The 20,572-nt window shown below is 36.5% G+C and overlaps 1 protein-coding gene across 3 annotated transcripts in view; it reads left to right on the top strand.

Annotated features, from left to right (window-relative positions):
• Window positions 1-20,572, top strand: part of ERCC6L2 (ERCC excision repair 6 like 2) — a 140,388-nt gene that overhangs the window by 627 nt on the left and 119,189 nt on the right. For 2 of the 3 annotated variants that reach the window (XM_089913020.1, XM_022558976.2), the window contains exon 2: window positions 4,812-5,236. In XM_089913020.1, the coding sequence (XP_089769146.1) occupies window positions 4,812-5,236 (425 nt within the window). Of the gene's footprint in view, window positions 1-4,811; window positions 5,237-20,572 lie in introns of those variants that run through there. The other variant, XM_022558978.2, reaches the window with a different exon arrangement.

Genomic DNA, 20,572 nt, shown 5'->3' with positions numbered 1-20,572 from the left:
CAGACAACTGTCTTTACTGCGTAGGGTTGGACCTGTTCCTGCCAGTTCCCTTGGGGTTGCGGTTTTACCCTGCGGCTCCTGTGAGTGACAGCTGGAGATTGTGAACCACCTCTAGGGCTGGGACAGTTCTTTGTGATTCAGAGTTGAGAACCTGCACTCTGAAGTCAGACTGCCCTGGGATCTAGTGCTGGCTCTGACAGTCATTTGCTGAGCAACTTTGGGTGGTTTCCTCGTCTGTAAAACTGCTATCTTTGCTGAGTGAGTTCTTGTGATTATTAAATAAGATGGTGTTAAGCAGAGCATTTATGTGACCCAGTGTCTGGCTCATAGTAAACCCTAAGTAAATGTTTGGTATTTTTATTCTCTGTTCTTGTATGCCTCAGTTCTTAGTGAATGGTAGATTTGTTATTAAGTAGGTGAATAAAGGTTGAGATATTTCGTTCAGTTTATTACACAAAGAGCTTAATATATGATGTACTGAGTCAGGATCACCTTTAATGGGTCACCAAGAGAGGGTTTAAGGAGGGTATGGTTATCTGCCACAAGTCATCTGGGATGGCTTCTTGACCCTAAATTAATAGCTTTCATTATTAATAGTGACATAACAAAAGCTACCAGATATTGAATGCTTGTTCCGTGCCCAGAAATATGCTAATTGTTTATGTACATGTTTTCCTTTGAGGAAGATACTGATCTCATTAAATAGATGAGGGATTCAGAACTAAAGTTCAGAGACGTTTAAGTAACAAGCCTCAGCTCTGACGGCTAGGAATTGATGACACTATAACTCAGGGACCACAAATATAAATACCTATAGAAACCTGGCAGGTGAAATAAATGGATGAAGCTGCTGAGTGGAGATTATAGTGACTGGAATGCTCATACCTCATTTAAAAGAGGCAGGGCTACTCAGTTCCAAGGAATTGTTCATTCACGTGTGAACTGGTACAGCATTGTAGTTACAAGTTCAGATAGCTTGGCTCAAATCCAGGCTCTGCCACTTTCTAGCTGTGTGACCATGGTTAACCTTTATCTGTTTCACCATTTGTAAAATGGAACTAATAATATTACTTACATGAAGGGTTGCTGTGAGGCTCAAATGAACTACTACATCTAAATTGCATGCCTGGCACACATAAGCCCTCAAAATGTTAGCTATATATAAATATTTGTTAATTTGATAAGTATTTGAGTTTCAAACATTGTCCTAGGTGCCCAGAATATGGCAGTGAACACAAGTCCCTGCTCTGGGGAACTTATATTTAAGTTGAGATAAACAATAACAGACAGTTCATATTTTTCTCTGAAAATGGTATCAAGCAGGGTGAAGGAAGAGAGAGTGGCGGGGAGTGCTATGTTAGATTGGGTGGTCAGAGAAGATACCTCTGAGGAGATGCCATTTGAACAGAACCCTGAATGAAGTGAAAGCATCAGTCACTTTGGTATTTAGGAGGAGCGTTGGCGGGAGGAACAGAAATCTCAGGAGACTAAGGTGGGAGTATGCTTACCATGATTGGGGAATAGCAAGGAGGCCAGTTTGGAATGAAATCAGGAGAGAGGGAGGAAATGAAGTTAAAGAGGAACACAGGGACCAGATCATAAGGAGCCTTACCCCTATTCAGTCCAATAGGAAATCATCCTAATTGAAGCTATTTGTTCTGGAGTTTGAATACTGAGAGATAACCGCCCTGCTCAAACTTAACTGAATCTATTAATATTTAGTTCTAGAAATTACCCAAACTCAGGAACCAAATAGACTTCTGTAAGTTGTTGTGTGAAGCCCATGAGGATTTTGCACATGCTGTATGTGCCCTCTGACTGATATTCTCTTCTTAGATTTCCTTACTTTATTTTATTTTATTTAATTAATTAATTAATTAATTTTTTGCGGTACGCGGGCCTCTCGCTGCCGTGGCCTCTCCCATTGCAGAGCATAGGCTCTGGACGCGCAGGCTCAGCGGCCATGGCTCACGGGCCCAGCCGCTCCGTGGCCTGTAGGATCTTCCCGGACCGGGGCATGAACCCGTGTCCCCTGCATTAGCAGGTGGACTCTCAACCACTGCGCCACCAGGGAAGCCCCTAGATCTCCTTACTTTTTAAACTGTTTCCTCAGTACTTCTTTCTTACAGCACTTTGTTCTGCCAAAGCACTTATAGCAATTTCATGTGTGTGAACTTTTGAGTATTTGTCTTTCTCATTAGATGTCAAGGTTCTATGAGATCAAGGATGTGTTTTTGTTAATAAATTCAGCTCTTTTATTGAATGCCTACTGTGTGCTGGTCCTGGGGATAAAATTTTGAAGAATACAGACATTTTCTTGGAAAAGATATTATTCTCTAGTGAGAGGCAGATAAAAAAAGTAAACGTGATAATTAAACATTGTGATATGTGCTACAGAGGCAGTAAAATAGTACAGCATAGTGGGGTTCCCTACTTTAAATAAGGTGGTCTGAGATAAAATCTCTGAGGTGATGACATAAAAACACCTGAGAAAAGACCTGCTTAATATGCTTGAGTCAAGGGAAAAATTGATAGATTAAGTTGGAGAGGTAAGTAGGGGAAGATCATACAGGGTCTTACAGGCCATAGTAAGGAGCTTGGACTTTATTCTTTGTGCAGTGGGTCATTATTAAAAGATTTTAAATTAAAGATTTACTAATAATTTATATTCTTAAATAGTCACTATTGCTGCTATGTGGAAAATGGATTGTAGAGGGAAATAGTGTCAGCAGAGAGAATGGTTAGAGAATGGAGGATAGAGAATGGAATTTGTAGCAGTAATTTAGGAGAAAGCCAAAGTTTGGCAAATTACAGTCAAGGCCGAATTCAGCCTGACACTTGTTTTTTTGTAGATAAAGTTTTACTGGAGCACAGCCATACCCATTTGTTTATGTGTCTGTGGCTACTTTTGTGTTACAAGGGCAACAGACAGTATAGCCTGCAAGATGTAAAATAACAAGTAGCTAAAATCTGACTCTACAGAAAAAGTTTACCAACAGTTGTTTTAAAGTGATGGTGGCATGGAGGAAAGTGATGCTTTTTTTTTTTTTTTTTTTTAGGTAGAGCCAGCAGGACATTCTGATGGAGAGGATGTAGGGACTAATATATAAAGAGGAATAAGGGCTGACTAAAGGTTTTCTACCTTGAAAAGTTGGTTAGACAATGATGGCCTTTTAATGAGATTTGGAAAGACTAGTTCTAAGCAAGGTTTAATCACTATCATTTTTGGCATTGGTTTTCTTCATTTTAACTGTGTGGTACAGTTCTAGCAAATAATTGGTGTTAAATCATATATGTTGAATAATAAATAAATTAATGAATTAAGTCTTTAAAAATTAGAAGGCGTTTGCTGGATAGGTAGACAAAGCATGTGAAACAAATAATGTATTAAGAATTGTTGCAAGGCTTAAACGTAGGTTTTAAGGCTCAAACAGTACTGTTATGAAAATAGGGCCCATCAACCTATTTTTTATCCCTGTATAGTGAATAAATGTTTTATTTTCACATTAAAACTCTTCTCTTTTAGAATAATGTAACAATTCTCAAACAGTTTGGATGCAAAGATTAGAGTGGGAGAACAGATTTTTTTTGCTGATTGTTATATAAAAACAACCTTATCAAAATTAGAATAATGGTTTTACTTTTGAGGAACAACTGATGAGGAATAGTATAATGAGCTCTTCTTGCTGAAGAGAATATAGATGTACTAGTTATAATCATGAATGTTATACAAGCCTAATTCAGCATCAATAGGAAGTCCCTGGGAAACTACCAATGATATATGATCTCAATGACAAATAAGTGAGAAAAATAATTCCTAGTATCCTTAAAATTGTAGCTATACAATTCCTCTGGGATTCTTGCTATAAGAAATTCCATTTGGGAAATTATTTTTACTTAATTTCCTCTATTTGGTACCTTTTAATTGTACCAACAGTATACTCTGTAGAGGCCCTTTTCCTCATTCACAGTGCTTTATTTTCTGAATAGAAAATAAAATAGCTCTACAGTTAAGCACAGAATAAATTTGTACATAGAGACAAGTCAGACTCTTCAAAGAATAATAGAGTCTTAGCAGAAAGCGATCTTAGAATTCATCTCTTTTTTAAAAACCTTGGCTCTTCAAAACCTAGAAGGGAAAAAGCTGTGACAAAGCTGGTACATATCACTCTAGTTGAGTTGGGAGATTCCCTTGATTAGTTGTATACAGATTCAAGCAACATTTTAGAAGCAGCAATATTGACAGTGAGAAGAAACAGCTGTCTTCAGAGAAAGGAGATGGAGTAACTAAAAAAGCAGACAGAAGAATCACAAAAATATTGCTGTTCAGAGGATTTTAGCTTACCTGTTACCAGGTCCTATTCAGTGTTACTCTACCATATCATGAACGTTATACCGGATGTTCATGAGTCATCATGAATATTTAAATAAGTGGTTCTCAATCCTGGCTGTGCATCAGAGTCACCTTTTGAATTCAGCAGTAACAACCAAACACAATAATAAAACCAAATGCCCATGGCCCATATCCACTGAATCAGAATCAACAGACGAAGCATATATGGGGAGATTATGACACACAGCCAAGGTGAGAAAAACTGGAAATAAATTATGTACCCTTTATTATGATAATATACTTGAGGAAAATATACTTTAGGAAAATATTTATACATGTTATAAGTATAATTTATCTTGTTTCAGATTTTGGAAAGGGTATTTATGTGAGGAACACTTTTTTCTCATAGCAGTGGATAAATGAGGTGTTACTTTATAAGTTAGATTTGGCAAGTTTATTTTCTCTTTTATTATTATAGATATATGGCATCTAGGAGAAAGATGTCTCGCCCCTTCTCCAGATAATGAAAAACTTTGTGAAGCAAGCATAAAATCTATCACAGTGGATGAAAATGGGAAGTCATTTGCAGTCATCTTATATTCAGATTTTCAAGAAAGGAAAGTACCTCTTAAAAGACTTCAAGAAGTGAAATCTGTTAAAGATAGCTCCAGGAATTTTATATTTGATGATGAAGATTTGGAAAAACCTTATTTTCCAGACAGAAAATTTCCATCATCTGCTGTTGCTTTTCAATTATCTGGAAATGGAGACTCTATTCCTTATACTATTAATAGGTATTTGAGAGACTACCAAAGGGAAGGAGCCCTGTTTCTCTATGAACACTTCATCCAAGGAAGAGGGTGTATTCTTGGTGATGACATGGGACTTGGAAAAACAGTACAGGTATTTATTTTAATTACTTTATAATTAAAATTCAATAAAGTCATACATATTATATCATATATATTACATACATGAATGGATACCATATGGAAATTTCTGTTTGTATCGCAGATCTTATAATTGTTTCGTGTGTGTGTGTGTGTGTGTGTGTGTGTGTATGTGTTTGTCTCACACAGTACTTAAGGATGGTGTTTAGTCATTCTTTTATCTTCAATATTTATTTAGTACCTATGAAATACATTATTTAAAATGATGTTATAGTATAATGACTTGTTTTTACCTTTGGTAATACTAGTACTAAGATATCAATTATATTTAGAGTAATTTAACTTTCTTAGTAATACCTTATGGAAGGAAAGCATTCTGACATTTGTTAAGCTACATAGCATGGTTAAATTGACTTCTTCAGGCCTTTTGTGCATATTGTGGGAGTTTATCATAGCATAAATTTCTTAGTCTGGAATCTCTGGGCCACTAGGAGTTCTATTGGTGGACTTCAAAGAGGCCTCCTATTTCTCTAAAATGTGTGCCAGAATTTGTATATGTATATACTTTTCTGCAGATAGGCTCTATGTTAGTTATCTATTGCTGTATAACAGATTATTCCAAAATGTAGCAGCTTAAAACAATACACATTTATCATATTAAAGTTTCTGTGAGTCAGGAATCTGGGTACCATTTAGCTGGGTCTTCTGGCTCTGCCTTTCATAAGGCTGCAGTTATTTCAAGGTTGGACTAGGGAAGATTCACTTCCCAGCTTGTGTGGTTGTTGCAGGATTCAGTTCCTTGTGAGTTCTTGGACTGAGGCCTCTGTTTCTTGTGAGCTATTGGCAAAGCCCTTCCTTGGTTCCTTACCACATGGACCTCTTCATGGTGCTTCTCACAGTGTGGAAGCATGCTACAGGGAGAACAGGGAGAACAAGTGATCAGGCAAGAGAGAGCACTACTAGTGAGACACAAGTCATGGTCTTTTGTAACCTAATCACAGAAGAGACAGCCTTCATTTTTGCCATATTCACATCATTAGAAGCAGGTTGTGAGGTTCAGCCCATACTGGGCTGAAGGGGGGACATTAAATAAAGTTGTGGATACCAACAGGTGGGGCTTATTGGGAGCCTTGTCCGAAGCTGTGTACCACAAGGGTTTATAATCCAAAAAGATTAGAGTTCTGAACCTAGACTTTATACTAAGCAATCACTCTGGATTTTCAGGAGTGTTTGTCTAGTGTGATTAAGTCCTTCTGTGTTTCCATCTTTACAATTGAATTTAAGCTACTTTATTCTTCATGACACCTCCATCGTTAGTGGAGTTCAAAGGTAAGCGAAAAATTAAGCTTAACATTTGAAAATAGCCAAATAATAGCTATGTATAAAGCTCTGGTGTAAAAAGCTAGGGTAAAATTAAATCCCTCAGTGATCATAGTGTGTTTCTATTAGCCATAATCTATTTTCCTTTAATCTCAGGCAGTGCACATAGTTCTAGGCTTGCACATTGAAGGTGTTAAATAATTGCTTGTGGAATAAAACGAACTTACTTTCTCAGGAGAAGAGGTTCCAAGAATAAAGATAGGAGCCTTTTGGAAACTACCATCTGTGACCAAGATATGCAGATGAATATTAAAGGAAAATAAATAATAAAGCCCTTCTGTGACTGTCTTTACATATACTTTTACTGTTTTTGCCCATGCTAGAATGTTCTTTCCCACATGTCTTTGACTAGTCAATGCCTGTTCATCTTCAAAATCAGAAACATGAGGGTGCTACAAAAAGTGACCTGCAATTTGGGAAACGCTACCCTAAACCTACTAAATACAATTCAAATTCTTCTGCACATGTTAGGCTCATATTAAGCTTTCATCTTGGAAGCTCATGTCACAAAGAAATTCCCTTTATTTTACATTTTATAAGATTATTTTAAAAGTGATTTTACTGCACAATTTTATATTTTCTGACACACTGAAATCATTGGAAGGCTTTGAGTTGTATTATATGCTATGACAGTGCTGCTATGAATATCTTTGAGGGCTCACCTTCTCAAGATTAGGAAATAGTTTTTGTACTAATTTTGATACATAGCTGGATTTATCTGATCCTTGAGGACCTAGTTCTCTGGTTATTATTCTTGTAACTCAGAAAATAATTTCTACATAAATAGGCAGTTTGGGGAGATCCATTTAAGATAGAGCTTCTGTAGATAGGATGACTAACCCAGTTGAAGAAATGTGGACAATAGTTAATGAGCTCAAAATGTAGTAGAATTAGGTGAAAATGTTCTATGAAAATAGACCATTGGCAATTACTCTTTGAACTATAGTAGTAACTTCTTCATTTTGTTTTCCTTTTTTCTGATCTCATCCCGTAAGTTTTCCCCTCGTATATTCTAACTTGGCCGTAGTATGAAATTGAGCTCTTCTTTTTAAAAATGCTTGTTTTACATACCAAAAAAGTTTGCTTCCCTCATTCCAAATTGAAAAGTGGGTAAATTTAATATTTTACATTCTTCAAAGGATGAGGATTTAAAAATATCCATTTGATGTACTGACTTGGAAATCATTGAAATCTTTGAGTAAGAGCCATTTTGCTGGAGTATTGGGGGCACAAGCCAGAATGGAGTAGGTGAAGACATGGACACCAGAAGTATGCTCATCTCTTTATATGACCTAGTAGTAGCTGAAGGAGGATGGGATTTCTATTTTGTTTGTTTTGTACCATTTGGGGATAGGGGGAACTTGAGTATGTTTAAAGTGAATTGGAAGGATCTGATTGAGAGGGAATAGTTGCATATACAACATACATAAATATATACATGTATATGCTTCATATGTGCATGTCGATGAACACACAGACATACATAAATATGCAAAAAATGGAATCCCTACTACCTTACAAACTGATTTTTCCTCAACATCTTGTTATGAAGCTTTTAAAACACATAGAAGAGCTGGAACAGTTGTACAATGAATACCCACATACCTACCACCTAGATTCTGTTAACATTTCATTATATATGGCTTATTAACATATCCATCCATCCCACCATCTTTTGTTGAGTTTTAAAGTGGCATACATTAGTATGTTTTATCCCCAAACACTTGAGCATGCATATCATTACCAAGGTTCAATATTTAATTATAATTCTTTTTTTTCATTTTGAAGTAAGATTTACAATGAAATGCAGAAATCTTAAATGTACCCACAATTCCATGAGTTTTGACAAATACATGTCTCTGTGTAATCCGGCTAAACTGTGTAAGCTCTTTCAGGATATAGAGCATTATAACTCCAGAAGATGTCTTCACGTTCCTTCCTGCCACCCCCAAGAGACATCATTGTTTTGCTTTTTTATATCATAGAGTAGTTTTGCCTTTTCATATAAATGGGATCATACAGATGTATTCTTATATAAGGCTTCTTTTACTTAGATAATATTTTGTGATTCATCTTGTTATTGAGTGCATGGGTAGTTTGTTTCTTGTTACTGCTGAGTAGTATTGCTGAGTTGTATGGATGCTGCATTCTGTTTATCCATTCTCCTGCTGATGGACACCTGAGCTATTTCCAGTTTTTAGCTGTTAGAAATAAAACTGTTAAGAACTTTCTTGAACAATCTCTTGTGTATCCCTTTCTCTTGGGTAAATAATTAGGAATGGAATTACTTGGTCATAAGGTGATGTGTGTTTAGTTTTGTATGAAACTGACACTTTGGAAACACTTTTCTTTCATTCCTATCAACAATGTATCAGAGTTATGGTTACTCAATAACCTCACAAAATTTGGTTTTGTCAGTCTTATTAAATTTTTGTTGGGTGTGTGTATCTGTAAGTTTGTGTGTTGTTTACATATTAAGGTATAATTGACATACAATAACTGTGTAAATTTATAGTATATATAGTATATACAATTTGATAAGTTTTACATATATTTATAGTATATATATAGTATATATAGTATATATAGTATATACAACTTGATAAGTTTTACATATATTTGCACCCAAGAAATGATCACTGCAGTACCACAATCAAAATAATATATCACTCCAAAAGTTTCCTCATGTCTGTTTGTGCCCATGATTTTTTCAACACCAATAATTCTATCACCACTATTTTCACTTTTAATTTTTAATTGGACTAAGAAGTTAAATTGGGAAAGAATGCAAAATCCTAGATTTTTATGAAAATTTCTTAGTGTTTTACAGAACTCTCACACCTAATTCAAAGGTAATTTGAAAATGACTGTATATTTACATGATATTTAAACAGCTAATGTAACTATAATAAACAATTTCACCTGGAATATACAGGTTTGGGAAACTGACCTTTGATAATCAAACAGCTCAAATGATAGGAATGGAGTTGAATGGGCATTTACTATAAGGCCATGTTTCTCAAAAGTGTGATTTCTGGACCAACAGCATCAGCATTACCTGGAATTTGTTAGAATTGTAAATTCTTGGGTCTTATCCCAGACATACTGAATCAGAAACTCAGGGGGTGGGGCCCAGCAATCTGTGTTTTAACAAACCCTCTAGGCAATTTGAGGTCCACTAAAGTTTAAAAACCTTTGCTCAGACTATACATTTTTCAGAGGTGATGGAAAACTTGTTAATCTGGTGAGTTGGTTCAGTGAAGGTTGATTAAGAGAGTGTTTAGTCTATGTGAATATTTATACATAAGATGACCATTTCATTTTTAAAATAAAATTTTAGAAACAAATGATATTAGAGATAATCTTGTTCAGCTTCTTTAAATGAAGAAACTGAGGCACAGGAGTACTAAATGGCTTCCCTCTAAGGACATATACAGGAAGTAACCATTTTAATTTCCATTCTAGTACTTTTTTCCCCCTTCTTTCTCTTCCCTTTGCTGCCTCCATCTTGCAACCTTCTGTTCAGCTTTTAATTATCTGTATTCATTCATTCAATTAGTTGACATTTATTAAGCACTTAGCGTGGTCCAGGCCCTGTGATAGGCACTGAAGAGCCTAATATAAATGTGCATGATCACTACCCTTACAGAGTTCACGAATGATGATGAAAAGAAATGTAGTTAAGAGGCCATCACCCGGTCTGATATTCCAGTGGAATTAAGTGGAAAAGCAAGCCTGCCTGGGGGTGTCAAGGAAGGCTTCCCAGGAAGTTGGTATTTTCACCCTTTGCTTTTTTTGTTGGGTTTGCTTTTGAAAGTTCACCAAAATTTAAAACTAATTTGAGTGATATCAGTTAGGACGTTGAGGTTTTTTTTGTTTCTTGTTTTCACTGATGGCATAGTTCTAGTACAGTGTTCGAAAGGTTTATCATAAAAGAACTCATTCATTGAATCAAAGTGATTTTGAACATCTTAATTTGGTAATTAGCTTTCATAGGCACAAAGTCTTAAAACACTACTATTAAATAAGTACATATGTGTTTTACATGTTTATTTCCCCATCTGCTATGTGAAGAAGATGGTATTAGTACTTTTTGAGCAGCAGAGGAGAGAGAAAATTTTGCAAACTGTAAAGATTTTCTTTGAATCTTTGTTTTTGTATTATTTGATATTATAAAAAATGTCATTACTATACATTTTAAAAATATAGGTATAGTAAACCTCAATCCTGAGATAAATGGTGGGATTGCTGATAATTATAGCTTTCTTAGGTTATTGTCAATACTGTTTTTTGGATAATATGATCTTTAGTTGATTCAAAAGCTATACTAAAATTAAAAATTTCTTTAGATTACAAGTCATGTTGTTCACTCAGGAATATAGTAATAAAGAAAATAATCATATTGTCTTTATTTTCATTCATGGAGAATGAAAATAATGCCATGACATCCAATGTGAAAGGTGAATTAACCTCCAGAGGCACAAAGCCTTTAACACAGAAACAAAAATGTCTTAGCATTTTGAAGATAAATTGCTTTTCTTGTTTTGGCATGTACTTCAGGTTTTAGGAGTAGAACTTTGTAAAGATAAATGGGCTAGGTCCCCTTTTAAAATAGCACTTTGTTGTTTCTGTTGTTTAAAGCAAGTAAAAATCATCATACTTTTTGAAGTATGATTCCAAAGTACTTGCTTACCTTTTTATCTCCCAGGGAGATGAAAAATAAGGAAAGTAGGCTTTTTTTTTTAATCCTATAAGAAATAAACAATTTTTGCTCTGCCTTCTGTTGGTCTAAGAGGAGGTTTGTTGCGTTATTTGCCTGTCTCTGACTTATGCTATATATCATGAGCTGACTGTGTATGAGAAAAGATGGTCTATAAAAATGTTTGCCTGACAGTTTCAAAGGAACGCCTGTAAAAACAAAGCTTTCCCAGAGTGATATATCATTTCTGAAATGCAGTTTTTGGCCTTTTACTGTTCTATGGGTTGCTGTTTTTTGTTCTTTTCATCTTTAACCATAATTTTAGAACTACTGTATTCTACATTAAAGCATGTTCTGTTTTTTTTTTTTTTTCAGATTAGTTTTGTAAACCGGCATTGTAAATACGTTGTTCTCCTGTGAATTACGATTTTGATAGACCTCTCCTATGCTAGTATGAGTGATAGAGATGGCTAGATCTACCCCAAAATTATGTATTCCCTTTGCCTTCTTGGAGTTGTGGCCAAATGACAATACGTTTCCCAGTTCCCCTTTCATGTCTTGGGCTTGTCAACAGAGATGAGGGTGGAAGTGATGAGTGCTATTTACAGTCTTGGTATATAAAATCCACCTGTGCTATTCTTTGCATTCTCTCTCTCTCTCTCTCTGTCTTTCTTCTGGATGTTGACACATTACTGCTAGCATTACCCCAATATAATGAGCTAAAAAGTTTGTCAGTGGTTTTAAGTTAGCCTCTCTAGTTAGTGTGTATTCTCAACTAAATTCAAATTTATTTTCATTTCAACTTACATTTTAGGGGGTAGGTGAATAATCTGTTAGGAGGTAGTATAGACTATTTTAAAGGGATGCAAAATTTTTCTTTAAAATCATTAATGTATTTAGTGAATTAAGTAAAGCTAATCCATAATTAGAGCTTACAAATTTAATCATCTTTTATGGAACTTCTTCTAAAGATGAGATTTTAGACATTTTATATAGCTTTGTTTCATGGAATTTGACAAGTTAGAGCTAAGATTGTATAACAGATAGATGAACAGATTGAATTATGAATTATCATAATTAGGACTATATAAGTGTACCTCAGAGATATTGTGGGTTCAGTTCCAGACCATTGCAATAAAGTGATATCATAATAAAGCAAGTCACACGAATTTTTTGGTTTCCTAGTGCACATAAAATTTATATTTACACTATGCTGTAGTCTATTAAGCATGCAGTAGTGTTATGTCTAAAAAAACAATGTACATACCTTAATTAAAAAAATACTCTGCCACTGCTTTATCAACTAAGTTTATGTAGTATTCTAAATCCTTTGTTGTCATTTCAACAGTCTTCATAGCACCTTCACCAGGAGTAGATTCCATCTCAAGAAACCACTTTCTTTGCTTATGAATAAGAAGCAACTCCTCATCCCTATAGTTTTCTCATGATATTGCAGCAGTTCAGTCACATCTTCAACCTGTAATTCTAGTTCTCTTGCTATTTCCACCACATCTGTGGATACTTCCTTCCCTGAAGTCTTGAACCTTACAAAAGTCATCCATGAGGGTTGGAATCAACTTCCGAATTCCTGTTAATGTTGATATTTTGACCTCTTTACATGAATCATGAATGTTCTTAATGACATCCAGAATGGTGGATCCTTTCCAGAAGGTTTTCAATTTACTTTGCCCAGATCCATCAGAGGAGTCACTATCTATGACAGCTATAGTCTTATGTAGTATATATTTTAAATAGTAAGACTTGAAAATTAAAATGACTTCTGATCTATGGGCTGCAGAATGGATGTTGTGATAGTAGACATGAAAACAACACTGATCTTATTGTACATCTCCATTAGAGCTCTTGGGTTAACAAGTACATTGTCAATGAGCAGTAATATTTTGAAAGGAATCTTTTTTCTCTGAGCGGTAGGTCTCAACAGTGGGCTTAAAATATTTAGTCAACTGTGTTGTGAACAGATGTGCTGTCATCCAGGCTTTGTTATTCTATTTATAGAGCATAGGTAGAGTAGATTTAGCATCATTTTAAAGGGCCCTAGGGTTTTCAGAATGGTAAATGAGCATTGGCTTCAACTTAAGTTACCAGCTGCACTAGCCCTTAAGAGAGTCAGCCTGTCCTTTGAAGTTTTGAAGCCAGGCATTAACTTCTCCTCTCTAGCTATGAAAGTCCTAGATGGCATCTTCTTACAATATAAAGCTGTTTTGTCTACATTAAAAACCTGTTGTTCAGTGTAGCCACCATCATTAATTAGTTATCTAGATCTGGGTAACTTGCTGTATGTCGGCACTTGCTGCTTCACCTTGCACTTTTACGTTATGGAGATGGCATCTTTCCTTAAACCTCATGAATCAACTCTGCTAGCTTCAAACTCTTATTCTGCAGCCTCTCACTTCTCTCAGCCTTTGTAGAGTTGAAGAGAGTTAGGGCCTTGCTCTAGATTAGGCTTTGGCTTAAGGGAGTTATTGTGGCTTGTTTAACCTTCTATCCGGATCACTAAAACTTTCTTCATATCAGCAATAAGGCTGTTTCAATTTCTTATCATTCATGTGTTCACTGGAGTAGCACTTTTCATTTCCTTTAAGAACTTTTCCTGTGCATTCATAATGTGGCTGTTTTGTGCAAGGTGCCTAGTTTTTGGCCTGTCTTTGCTTTTCACATGCATTCCTCACTAAGCTTAATCATTTCTGGCTTTTGATTTAAAGTGAGAGACATGTGATTCTCTCTGTCACTTGAACACTTAGAGGTCACTGTAGGGTATTAATTGGCCTAATTTCAATATTGTGTCTCAGGGAATATGGAGTTGCAAGGAGAAAGAAGGAGAGAGGGGAACAGCTGGTTGGTGGAGCAGTTAGAATACACACAACGTTTGGACATTGTTTGCTGCTGTATGAGGGCACAGTTCATTGCACCCCAAAACAATTAGAATAATAACATCAAATATCACTGATCACAGATCACCATAACAAATATAATAACAGTGAAAACGTTTCAAATATTGTGAGAATTACCAAAATGTGACACAGAGACATGAAGTGAGCAAATGTTGTTGGGAAAATGGCACTGATAGACTTGCTTGACACAGAGTTGCCACAAACCTTCAATTTATAAAAAACACAATTATCTGTGATGTGCAGTAAAGTGAAGTGCAATAAAATGAGGTACGCCTGTAGTTTTCCTGTAATGAAACAATCTGAGATGAGTCAAGAGAAAAGCAATGGATTAGGTCTTATACTGCCTCATTTAAACTGTTATATGGTATCTAATTGGTATCTTTTTTTTTGCCTTTTCAGTAGCCTTTGAAGACCAGTTGCCTATAATTTAAAAGAATATATGTATCAGTGTGTGTGATGGTATGATTACAAACAGTAAAATGTACACATCCTTAAGATGAATGAGTTTTGACAAATATATATATATGTGTGTATATATATATTTGTAATCAATACTGTAATCAAGGTATAGAACATTCACCTCACCATAGAAAGTTTCCCCATGTTCTTTTACAGTTAATACCCCAGTTGCCTAAACTTTTTATTATACATTTTCTATGATTTTTTCTGTTTTAAGTTATATTCTAGGAAGTGTTGAGAACCCAAGGTGTTATGAATACTTACATCATCTGTGAATTCAGTAAATTCTAAACTTTAGCTACATATCTTTGAGTGCAAAGTATAAATAACTTTAAATTGACTTAAAAAATTATAAAGTGGAAATAGTGGGCATGCATCAAAGATCTTTTATCAGGTTATATTAAAAATATTCAGGAGGTGGGATCAAGATGGCAGAGTAGGAGGATGTGGAGCTCACCTCCTCTCCATAGACACATAAAAAATACATCTACATGTGGAACAATTCTCACGGAAAACTAACTGGAAACTGGCAGAAGAACTAACAAGCAAAGCTGCAAGAAAGATCACCACATAACCAGGTAGGATGGAAAAAAATGGCATTGGATCAGGACCTGCATGCCTGGGAAGGATCTGAAAGAAAGAAGGTCCACATGGGCAGACCCTTTCCTCAGGAGCGAGCAGGTTGAAGCACAATCTGGGCATCCCAGTCCTGGCATCCTGTGTGGAGGAGACAGGCTCCTTTGCCTGTGGAAAAAACCACTGGGACAGACAGAAGGGCTGGAGAAATCTAGACTGTATTCCAGGGAATGCGTGCATGCTGGCTTGCCAGCAGTCATGGTGGAGAAAGCCTTGCACTTATAGCTGCCACTTTGATGCACTTGCCCATCTGAACTGGGAGAACACCCCAGTCTCGTTCACTCCACACTGCAGCATGGCCATCCGAGCCCTGGGAAAAGACTCAATCTTGCTACACAGAGACAGACCGGGGGGGCCTGGTGTGTGATCTAGGTGGGGTGGTGGCCATTGTCAGCACACGCATGAGGCAGCAGGCAGGACTGCTGCAGCCACTGTCAGGGCCTGCACAGGTCAGTGCCACAAGAACACACTATGGCAAAGTGCTGAACCTCAAGCAGACAGGCCCTGGGAGAGGACTCGATCTAGCTATGCAGACAGCCTGGGAGGCCTGAAGTGTGATCTGGGAAGGACAGTGGTAGCTATTGTCAGTACGTTCAGGAGTATGCAGTGGTTCATCTCCCAGTGAGAACACCCTGCCTCTGCGCACTCCTCACCACAGCTTAGTGCTAGATCTGGGACAGACAGGTCATGGGAGAAGACTGCCTCAGAGGCAGCCCAGATCTCTTGCAGCTGTACAGCCACCTGAGTTCCTGTAGCCACAATGCCCTGACCCCCAGCCCACACCACACCCCAGCCTTGCACTAAATGTGGGATGAACACAACAGAGAAAGGGATGTGAATTTGGGCTGCTTCTGAGCAGAGCTGCAGCTACCTACACAGGCTATGCACAGGTAATCTGGAGTACGTGAGCCTCACTTGCCTCAGCAATCACAACCTTTGGGGCAGGGCATGCACTCGAGGACAATGGAGCTTGATTGAACGTGACCCTCAGGGCTTCTACTCCAACAACTGGGCAGCAAACCCCACCCCTGACAGAGTGGCAACAGCCACAGAGCAGAGAGGACATTACGCCTCACACCTTCATAAGCTTTAGATGCTCTGACGAAACCAACCACACTCCCTTTCAAGAAGATAATGGCTAGCATACCCTGAGGAAAGATGTGGCCGGCATCCATACCAAAGCCAGCCCTTGCACCAAAAACATTGGATACACAGTCTACAGAGGGACACTACCACATAAAAACATTCCTTCAAGACCACAGTAGACAACTGTTTCTCCTAACTTCATAGAGACAGAGAAAGTTAAGTAAAATGAAAAGGCAGAGGAGCTACTCCCAATTAAAAAATGAGAGAAATCCCCTGAAAGAACAAATAATGAAACAGAGCTCATCAGTCTACTAGACCTTGAGTTCAAAAAGGTGGTAATAAAAATGCTAACTGAATTAAGAAAGATTATCGATATAAATGCAGCTCACTGTAACAAGGAACGAGAAACTATAAAGATGAACCAACCAAAAACAGACGATTCAATTGCCAAGGTAAAAAACAATCTGGAAGCAATGAATAGCTGGCTAAATGACACAGAAGAATGAATAAGTGATCTGAAAGCTAGTTAATGGAAATCACCCAAACAGAACAGCAGACAGAAAGACAAATGAAAAAAAAAAAAAAATGAAAGCAACATACGAGATCTATGGAATAATATAAACATGCCAACCTATGCAAAATAGGGGTTCCAGAAGGAGAAGAAAGAAGGGGATAGTAAATGTATTTGAAGGAATTATGGCTGAAAACTTCCCAAACTTAAAGAAGGAAACAGTTATCCATGTACAGGAAGCACAGAGGGTCCCAAGCAAGATGAACCCAAACAGACCCACACCAAGACAAATCATAATTAAAAGGGCAAATATTAAAGAAAGAGAAAAACAAAGAGTCAGTTTCAAGGGAATCCCCATAAAGTTATGTAGAAACTTTGCAAACCAGAAAGGAGTGGCATGATATATTCCAATTCCTGGAAGGGAAAAACCTGCAACCTAGGATACTCTATGCAGCAAGATTATCATTTAGAATAGAAGGAGAGAGAAAGAATTGCTCAGACAAACATAAACTAAAGGAATTCAGCAATCCTAAACCTACCCCAAAAGAAATATTGTAGGGTGTTTTCTTAATCGAAAAAAAGCAAGAATCTATAGGAAAGGGAAAATCACATTAGGAAAGGCAAATATATAACAGGATTGAAGATCATATAAATAAGCCAGTATGTAGGTTAAAAACCAATTAAAAAATTATAAAAGTGATTACAACTACAATAAACAGTAAAAGGATAAGGATGAACATGTAAAATAGGACATCAAAATCACAAAGTGTGGGGGAGGGGAGTATAAAAACGTAGATCTTTAGAATGTGTTTGAATGTAAATGTCAATTTAAAGCAATTAGATATAGTTATGGTTCAACATACTTGAACTCTATGGTAACCACAAATTGAAAATGTATAATAGATTCATAGAAACCAAAATGAAAGGAACTCAAGCATACTACAAAGGAATTCATCAACCCACAAAAGGAAAAACAAAAAAGAAATGAACAAAGAACTATGAAAACAACTGGAAAACAAGTATTAAATTGGCAATAAGTACATACCTATCAATAATTACTTTGTCAGTGGACTAAATGCTCTGATCAAAAGACATGGAGTAGCAGAATGAATTAAAAAAAACAAGAACCTCCAATATGCTGCCTACAACAGACTCACTGCAGAGCAGAAGAGACAGACCCTGAAGGTGAGGGAATGGAAAGATATTTCATGCAAATGGAAGTGACAAGAAAGCAGGGGTAGCAATATTCATATCAGACAAAATAGACTTTAAAACAGAGGCCATGAAGAAAGACAAAGAAGGGCATTGTATAATGATAAAGCAATCAATACAAAAAGAGGATGTCACACTTGTTAACATATACACACCTAATATAGGAGCCCCTAAGTATATAAAACAAATACTAATAGACATAAAGGGAGAAATTGACAATAATAAAATAATAGGAGAATTTAACGTCCCACTGACATCAATGGACAGATCGTCCAGACAGAAAATCAGTAACGTCACAGAAGTCATAAATGACACAGTAGACCAGTTGGATGTAATTGATATCTAAAGGACACTACATTCCAAAAAAAACCCCTCAAAAACCCCACAGTACACATTCTTTTCAGGGGTGCATGGAACATTCTCTAGGGTAGATTACATATAAGGTCACAAAATAAGCCTCAACAAATTTAAGAGGATAGAAATTATTTCAGGCATTTTTCGTGACCACAGTGGTCTGAAACTAGAAATCAACCACAGAAAAAAAAACAGGAAAATAATGAAAATGTGGAGAATAAACAACATGCTACCAAAAAACCAGTGGGTCAACGATGAAATCAGAAAATACCTTGAGATAAAAAAGATGAAAACACAACTTTATAAAATCTATTGGATGTGGCGAAAGCAGTTCTTAGAGGGAAGTTCATCACAACACAGGCCTTCCTCAAGAAACACTAAAAATTTCGAACAACCTAACTTACCACCTAAAAGAATTAGAAAAAGAAGAACAAACAAAATCCAAAGTCTGCAGAAGGATGGAGATAATAAAAATCAGAGAGGAAATAAATAAAATAGCAATAAAGCACAATAGAAGAGGTTAATAAAACCAAGAGCTGGTTTTTTGAAAAGATAAACAAAATTGACAAGTCTCTAGCCAGGCTCACCAAGAAGAAAAGAAAGAGGCCCCAAATAAACAAAATAAGAAATGAAAGAGGAGAAATAGCAACCCATACTGCAGCAGTACAAAAAAATCATGAGAGAATACTATGAACAGTTATATGCCAACAAATCGGGCAACCTAGAAGAAATGGACAAGTTTCTAGAAATAGCCTGCCAAAACTGAGTCCAGAAGAAACAGATAATCAGAACAGACTGATCACTAGAAGTGAAATAGAATCTATGATAATAAAAAAAATTCCCTGCAAACAAAAGTCCTGGGTTGGATGGCTTCACTGGAAAATTCTACCAAATATGCAAGAAGAACTTATACTTATCCTTCTCAAACTATTTCAAAAAATTGAAGAGGAGGAAACATTCCCAAATCCATTCTATGAAGCTACCATCACCCTGATACCAAAACCAAAGAGGTTACAAAAAGGAAAATTGTAGGCCAATATCTTTGATGAATATAGAGGCAGAAATCCTCAACAAAACATTAGCAAACCAAATCCAACAATACATAAAAAGGATCATACACCATGATCGAGTTAGATTCGTTCTGGAGTCACAAGTATGTTTCAACACATGTGAATCAATCAGTGTGATACACCACATTAACAAAAGGAAACAAAAACTACATGATCATCTCAATAGACAGAAAAAGGATTTGACAAAATTCAACATCCATTCATGATAAAAAGAAAAACTCAATAAAATGGGTATAGAGGGAACATATCTTAACATAATAAATACCATTTGCAACAAACACACAGCCAAAGTAATACTCAATTGTGAAAAGCTGAAAGCCTTCCCTTCAAATTCAGGAACAAGATAAGGATGCCCACTCTCACCACTTCTATGCAACATGGTACTGGAAGTCTTAGCCACAGCAGTCAGACCAGAAAAAGAAATAAAAGATCCAAATGGGAAGGGAAGAGGTAGAACTGTCACTATTTGCAGATGACATGATACTCTATATAGAGAACCCAAAATTCTCCACCCAAAAACTATTAGAACTAATAAATGAACTCAGGAAGGTAGCAGGATACAAGATTGATATACAGAAATCTGTTGTATTTCTTTACACTGATAATGCAATATCAGAAGAAGAATGTAAAAAAAAAAATCCCATTTAAAACTCGCGTTAAAAGAGAAAAAAAAAAAACCCTTGGAATAAACTTAACCAAAGAGGTGAAAGACCAATATGCCAGGGGTCCCTAACCCCCAGGCTATGGACTGTTATTGAGCTTTAGCCTGTTAGGAACCGAGCTGCACAGCAGGGGTTGAGCGGTGGGTGAGTGAGCGAAGTTTCATCTGCTGCTCCCCATTGCTCACATTACTGCCTGAACCATTGCTTGCATTAGTGCCTGAACCATTCCTCCCCCCAACCACCTGTGGAAAAATTGTTTTCCATGAAACTAGTCCCTGGTGCCAAAAAGGCTGGGGACCACTGCTACACGCTGAAAACTATAAAACATTGGTAAAGGATATTGAAGATGGTTCAAAGAAATGGAAAAG

Source organism: Delphinapterus leucas, chromosome 6, assembly GCF_059928025.1.
Source record: "Delphinapterus leucas isolate spDelLeu-1000000601 "Yukka" chromosome 6, BTC_Dleu_Yukka2, whole genome shotgun sequence".
In the NCBI taxonomy this organism is placed as follows: Eukaryota; Metazoa; Chordata; class Mammalia; order Artiodactyla; family Monodontidae; genus Delphinapterus; species Delphinapterus leucas.
The sequence above is the reverse complement of the archived record's forward strand: the minus strand, read 5'-3'. Positions and strand labels throughout refer to the sequence as shown.